We start from the raw sequence: 7588 nt of genomic DNA, 5'->3' as shown, positions 1-7588 counted from the left end.
CAATACATCAAAATATGTAAAATAACATGTGTTGCATCAAGTTCTGCTAGATTAAATGATAAGTTGCAGTTTTAACAAAGTCATCATGTTTTATCAGAAACTTTAAATCTAATTGTCATACTGGAAGGCTTTTTACTTATGTCTATTTGCAAAAACATTACTGAAAAGACACCGAATTGCATTAAACTGTAAATTTTAGAAACAAATCAAAACGGATTCAAGTCTACCTTTTAATAAAACACATTTTTAATTTCATGTTTCCTAAATAATCACATTGGTTGTCTTCAGATGTATTTCAACCCCTTAATGCCCGTTGTTCCAAATATGCGACAAACCACTGCTGCTTCAAAAACTTTATTTCTTCATAGCTAAAAATAAATTCAGTCGTTTTATATATATTTTTTTATATATATTTCTTTTATTCTGCAGCCTTATTTCTGCCTTGAAAAACAGAATCTCAGTGGGTTTCACTTGGTAAAATAATGGAAAAAAAAACAATTTTAATAAAGAAATACAAAAAAAGCCGTTTTGAGCTTGTTTTTCTTCATTTATGTCCCTAATTATCAGAAAAAGGTCACAAAAACATGTTAAAACACCAAAAATGATTTTCATTGGAGTGGGTCTTTAATGTTTAAACTAGATAAAAACCCTAAGTATTTATTTTCAGAGTGTTTGCTGTGCTGCATTTGTGTAAGTGTAATGAATGATATATTACACACGGAGTTATAATCACTGGGGGTCTATTAAGACATCAACACCAGGTTTGAAGTCAGCATACCTGCACGTCTTTGGAGCAAATAACCTGACACTGGCTATTAAAGACGAGAAAATCTGACCTGGGATCAGAGACCCTCTGGACGCCTTTAAAGCACAAACGTGCTGACCAAATACATGTAGGCAGACGAGCACGCTTTGACAATAATGAAAGCTGACAAGTCTCTCACTCTCAGCGATCCTTACTGACTCACATAAAAAGTATCCACCTGAAGCCAAGGCGCAAACATCACCACCTCAGTCAGGTTGCACCACTGAAACACGAGTGCGCACCAGCGCAGTTGCCGGCCTCCCGCCAGCACGTCAGGGCAGAACAGCCAGCTCCGTCCACTCTGACAATTTAGATCTCACTCTTCCGATAAACCAGACGAGAGGAGGAGGAGCCAACGGAGAGCAAAGCAAAGGAAAGGTCAAGATGAGTGGATTGGAGAGGGGTATTTTTGCCCCCAAGCAACAATCTATGCTGACATCTTAAGTTGTAAACATCTAGAGAAGGACATGTTTACACTTACCAAATCAGTTGATTTCCCATTACAGCTATGTGAGACAATATAGGGTTGAGAAAAGATTCAAAGGTTTCTGCCCTAAAAATACACTAAGATGATTTGACTTCATGCTAGGAAGGTACTTTATTCTTCTGCCTCCAAGCGCTCATCAGCTTTTGTCTTTTGAGAAGGTACATCGTCTTGTGGTTGACTGACACCAAACAGAACGCAGTCGTTTGTAAGAGACCGCGCTCTCTCTGTCAGTGTCGCCACGGGCCAAAATATGCTGTTCTACCACTTTCACAAGAACAAATATCACTCCGGCACATGCTACCACAGCTTGTATTTGTGACCCATTTAACTCCCAATGCAGCTCGTGTTGCACACTTGTGTTCACACACAGCTGTTGAAGTCATTCCCAAGTTAGATACTTTAAAATGTGTTTTAGCAATCTTTTCTGTAAAGCTTTTATATTGATTTTTAAGGACTCACTCGGAGGAAAATTGTGTTCTTATAGAGTAAATGAAGCTTAAAACTCTTTAAATCGTGTAACTGTGAAGAATCAAGCTCCATTCTGATGCTTCCACTCGCACACAAATAGGTCCATGAACGTCTTCATTCTCCTCATTTGGCTCAAAACTGTACGGCTGGAGCTCCAATTTCGGATTGCACCATTTTTGTAGCAGCAATAACGTTCGATAGGAGTTATGTAATGTAGCAGAAGAGCACGTAAACCAGGGGTGTCAAACTCAGTCGCACAGGGGGCCAAAATCCACACCTTAGGTTGCAGGCCGAACAGGATAAACATTTACTGAGCTTCTGGGTGACCCTCATAGTTGTTGTTGATAGCTGTAGTAGCTCTATGATGTCGATGCCGGATGATGGTCTAACTTTTCGTTGACACGCTGGTCTAAAAACTGTTCTAAACCAGACTGTACTGTACCGCTCAGTGGAAACAAGGCTTTCGTCTCCAGGAGATAAGTGATAAAAAGACATTGTGGGGAGAACTGTCTATGGTGCTGACGGAATATTTTGAGCAGATCCATGATTGCTGAGTCATGATTAAGATCAAAACAACCCAGATGGATAACTTACCCAGAATTATTCAGAATCAAAGCGTTTCCCGGTGATATGCAGCTGCTAAAATAAGTGTTTGGTTCATTCATGCTATGAACCGAAGAATTCCACTCATCCAAATGCAGTTTAACACCTCTTAGTCATTCATTCATAATCTAAAGCGGCGCTGAGACATCAGCCAAATGTTTTAGATTTTTTTTTTACAAATAATATGCAAGAATATAGGTTTTGGGATTGACACATTCCACCAAACATATGCAGATGTCTAACGTTGACGTCTGGCGTTGAGCCCGTTCAGATAATAGTCACGTTAATGCTCCTCACAGTTATAGTCAGACATGCCAACAAATGTGAGGCACGGTGCACCCTCACTGTTTTCCATTTACACAAGACTGCACTTTAAGTCAAGTGAGGTGTAATACAGAAGACGGTAGTTACAGCTTCCTCATATCAGCATGCACAACGGAGAAAAAGGAAGATGATTTTCTGATTTTCATCTTGTTTTGCCTTCCTGTTATTTTTATTTGTCGTTTTCTCATAATTCTAAATGTTTGAGATGTTACTTTTTGCACAAAACAGCATTTAAACAGAAGGGCCAAAAATAGCTGCTTCTCTGTGTATGGATAGCAAGGGGCTGAGAAGGCGAAGGGACAGCGCAGTGTGAGCAGATTAATCGCTGCCTTTGTCTTTCAGTCACTCGGCAGACATCAGTGAGAGTCAATAAACTAACTCAATTGAATGGAGCAGCTTAAATGAAAAGCAGCAGCAGAGGCTGAGCATTTTGGACTTGGAGAGTCTCTTCTCTGCATCACAGGGAAAACATGAACTTCAGATTTATCACCAGACGACCATCCGGCCATCATTTAGTAAATGAATGAGGACGCAGTTATCAGCATATCCTCTGTAAAATCTGATTCCTGGATGGATTGCTTTGTCTGCTGCACACGCAAGACATCAGAAATGATAAAAATATTGTAGAAAAACAACTGCTGGTCACTGCTTCTGTTCATTTACAGTCTAGGTCACCGTGCTGCATCAAACGTCTCGGAAGAATCTTGAGGGATGAATGTGTAAAGGGCATTGTTGACAAGCAGGCAGCACAGAGAGGGCACTTCACTCCTCGCATCAAAACATTTCAGCTAGACAACAAACAAGGGCGGCCATATTTGAGGTATTTACCACTGCTTTCAGTCTCTGATTCTCCTTGCAAACAAATACAATAAATAATGAAAAAACAACACGCATATTTGGTAGTGAAGGTGGATGGATGGGTGGATGGATGAATGGATGGTCATACAGACAGACGGACAGACGGACGGATGGATGTAAGGATGGATGGATGGATATAATGATTGATGGATGGATGGGTCAATGAATGGATGGATGAATGGATGGATGGTCATACAGACAGACGGACAGACGGACAGATGGATGTAAGGATGGATGGTCGTACAGACAGACGGACGGACGGATGGATGGATGGATGTAAGGATGGATGGTCGTACAGACAGATGGACAGACAAACACACAGACGAACGGACGGACGGATGAACGGATGGATGGATGCATGGATGGATGGAGGATGGATGAAAGGACGTATAGACAGACGGACAGACGAATGGACGGATGGATGTACAGATAGACGGATGGAAGGATGGATGGATTGATGGATGGATTGATGGAAATACAGACAGACAGAAGGACGGACGGATGAACGGATGGATGGATGGATGTACAGATGGATGAATGGATGAATGGATGGATGGACGTACAGACAGACAGACAAACGAACTGACGGTTGGATGGATGGACAGATGGATAGATGTACAGATGTATTGATGGATGGATGGATGGATGGATGGATGGATGGACGGACGTACAGACAGACAGACGAACGGACGGATGAACAGATGGATGGATGCATGGATGGATGGATGGAGGATGGATGGAAGGACGTGTAGACAGACGGACGGATGAACGGATGGATGGATGGATGTACAGATGGATGGATGGATGGACGGACGTACAGACAGACAGACAAACGAACGGACGGTTGGATGGATGGACAGATGGATAGATGTACGGATGTACTGATGGATGGATGGATGGATGGATGGATGGATGGATGGAGGATGGATGGAAGGACGTATAGACAGACGGACGGACGGACGAACGGATGGATGGATGAATGTACAGACAGATGGACGGACAGTCAGACGGAGGGATGGACGGTTGTACAGATGGATGGATGGAGGATGGATGTACAGATGGATGGAGAAGTTGCAAACAAGCTTCACATGATAACAAAACATCTCTGTTACAAATCTCAAGGACTTGTTGGTTTAAAAAGACCTTTTCTTTGGGGCGTTTACAAAATAATCAAACATTTTAAACCCTTTTCTATCTGCAATTTTAAAAAAAAAATCACATTTTGATGTGGAATTGAGCAAAATTTGACCCTAGGGTGAACTAACTCTAAAAAAAATTGATTCCTCATGTTAGAAAAAAACCTACAGTATACCCACAAACCCAGATTGACCAATGACAGGCCTGTCCTGCATCCAGATTGTATTACTGTGTTAACAATAACTCAGACACCAAATCAACAGTCTCCATCTGTCATAAATTTCCACCTTAACAGCACCCACTCAGTACTTCTGCGTAGTTTATTTGTGTAAATAATTATTGTAGTGACTTTTCCAGTGTTGTTTTTTTAAGGTGAAGGATTTCATTTCAGACAAATAAAGAGAAAAACAAGCTTTTCTCCCAACGCAAAACTAATTTACAGAAATAAAAGTTTTTGAGACTACTGTCTTTTAAACTGGTTTATGTAATTTTTTTTAACAATGACTGGTATTTTATTCTCATTTTAAACATAATTGTTATTGTAAAACAAACAAAAAAAATCCCCACTAAGGACAAATGCTGCAAACTATGGCTAAAAACATTATTATATGGCTAAGGGGGAATAAATGAATTCAATTCAATGACCAAAAAAACTGACTACCAAACTAATTTATCAAAGGGGAAAAAAACACATTCAAACAAAATAGGAGATGTGTTGATTACAACTCAAAGTAGATGAGATTTTGATCATCCGGATGTACAAGAATCAAATTAAAAGTGTTAAATCTAAACTATCACAGTCTGTCTAATATTTAAGATAAAACTTTTCAGAGGAAATTATATAAGAAAAACAATAAAAATGAACTTGAGCCACAAAATCTCTCAAGATGTGTGGGAGAGGTCATATTGAAAGGAATAAATCGATTAAAGCAACCAACTAAGAAAAAGGCAGAAACAACAAGACGTGGGGGTGTTGGAGATGCTTTATGTAATGATGTTTGATCACTTATTTTCCTAAAAAAGTAGCATTTATTGTAGTTTCTAGATCATAAAGATATTTCTGTAAGAAAAAGCAGTTTTTGATCAAATTTTCATTTAAACATCAAGAATTTCTTCTTTTTGCCACGTAAAAAGTAGTTATTGCTTCTCGACAGCTCGAATTGCAAAAGTGTTGAGAAAGACGGCGAGATGTGAGCCAGGATATTAGAGTCAAGATAAGGTTTCTGGCACCTTTTTCTCCTTTTTTTCCCTCTATCTCCCAATCTTTCCATAAGAAGCACACTGACTTATCTGCTCTATTTTTATCTAAAGAAAAGATTCTGAATTAAACGTCAGAGGAAACAATCTATAGTAGCTCCCGCCACTGCACCTCCACACTTATATAACAGAAATTGCTCACACACAAACATGCACCTGTAAGTCTAAAAAATATTCACACACTTTTTTTTAGTTCGGTGACCAACAAAGATGTGCACATGTGCGTGTTGTTGCTCTGAGACGCACACGGCATAACAATGTCAGGTCTGTAGTAGAGCGTGCATGCTGTGTGTTGTGTGCACGGACGCACAAACGCGGGTTACCTGGCCTCTGCCACCGTGCAGCAGTAACTGCCGCTGCGCCGCGAGCTCCTGCCCACCCGCAGCTCCTCTCGAGATTTACGCCGATTAAAGTAGTCTGTGAGTTTCCCAAAACTCGCCATCTTCTGGCTTTCCTCTCACCTCCACCACCCTGTATCCCAATTTTTTTTTTTTGTTTTCCTTTGATGCGTGGAAAAAAAAAAAAGATTTCTCGTCTTGCTGGGCGACCTCCTGACTTTTGATCTACCTGGACTCGGCTCCCTGTGCAGACTTATTCCGTTTTTTGCATGTAACGTGCAGAAAAACGCCCGCTCTCCTCCGCTCGCTGCAGACACCGACTCTCTCAAAATAGTAACGTTTGTAACTGCCTACCCGTCGACACAGCAGGAGCGGCGCACAGCAGACGAGAATGAGGAGTAGGGGAGAGAAAAGGAGAGAGGCAGAGGGAGGGTGGCTCGGCGTCGCTCTTCTGGTGTGCAAGGGGGAAGAATATGAGCTGTTATGATGCTCAAACCTGAGCCCACCCCCCTCTTTCTCTCCCAATGTTTTCTTATGCATATGGTCTGTGCTGCCCACTCTTTATGCATAATTCTGCCCATGCAACCTTCATTCAAAGCAACGAGGATGACAGCGGATGTGCACGTCCCCGTGCTCTCCATCTATCTATTCTTCCTCACACACCATACTTAACTTAAACCGCAGCTGCTCCACAATCATAACATTCCCTGCATGCACTTGCTTAACCACTTTTGTGATTTTAAGCTGTAATTTAATCAGCTATAAGACAGGAGCCTCCTGATTTGCAACAAAAAAATAATAATAGGAAGGAGAGAATGCAGAGATGGAAGAAAAGGGCTCACTAATGAACACTTCACACAGTATTCATTAGTGAGGGAACACTGCGAGTATGTGTGTCCCCCTCAGCCACATACAAGCAATAATCGGAATACTCACTGTTTCATTCTCAATCTTTTCTGTCATCATTAAAACCAGGCGACTGTCCTAGTTTTTTTTTTTTTTCCAGCCTCTCAGGTGCGTCGTTTATCCACATCCTCATCACCTCTTGCTCTCCTCCTTCTCTGCTTTCATCCGTCTGCCACCATTTTACCCTTTTTCTATCCACGCTTTTCTCCTTTTATTTTTGAACAACAAAACAGGAACAAGTACAGATCCGTAATGCTGCCGGAAGACCTCCTATTTCGACAAACATCACTAAAAAAAGTGATTATTTTGAAACAAATTGACTAACATTTTCACAACAAATTTAAGGTTGTGACGGTTGGCGGCGCATTACGAATGCTGTGCGTCTTTGATTATTCTGTGTGTTTC

The 7588-nt window shown here is 41.0% G+C and overlaps 1 protein-coding gene across 3 annotated transcripts in view; it reads right to left on the bottom strand.

Annotated features, from left to right (window-relative positions):
- The window catches only part of LOC112153971 (ankyrin repeat and fibronectin type-III domain-containing protein 1), a 135290-nt gene that overhangs the window by 107349 nt on the left and 20353 nt on the right, over positions 1 to 7588 (bottom strand). Inside the window, exon 1 of one of the 3 annotated variants that reach the window (XM_036217128.1) lies at positions 6263 to 7536. The exons of the other annotated variants lie outside the window; for them this stretch is intronic. Coding sequence (XP_036073021.1) covers positions 6263 to 6381 — 119 coding nt within the window. The 5' untranslated portion in view covers positions 6382 to 7536. Of the gene's footprint in view, positions 1 to 6262; positions 7537 to 7588 lie in introns of those variants that run through there. 3 annotated transcript variants of the gene reach the window in all.

Source organism: Oryzias melastigma, linkage group LG19 (assembly GCF_002922805.2).
Source record: "Oryzias melastigma strain HK-1 linkage group LG19, ASM292280v2, whole genome shotgun sequence".
NCBI classification, from domain to species: Eukaryota; Metazoa; Chordata; class Actinopteri; order Beloniformes; family Adrianichthyidae; genus Oryzias; species Oryzias melastigma.
The sequence above is the reverse complement of the archived record's forward strand: the minus strand, read 5'-3'. Positions and strand labels throughout refer to the sequence as shown.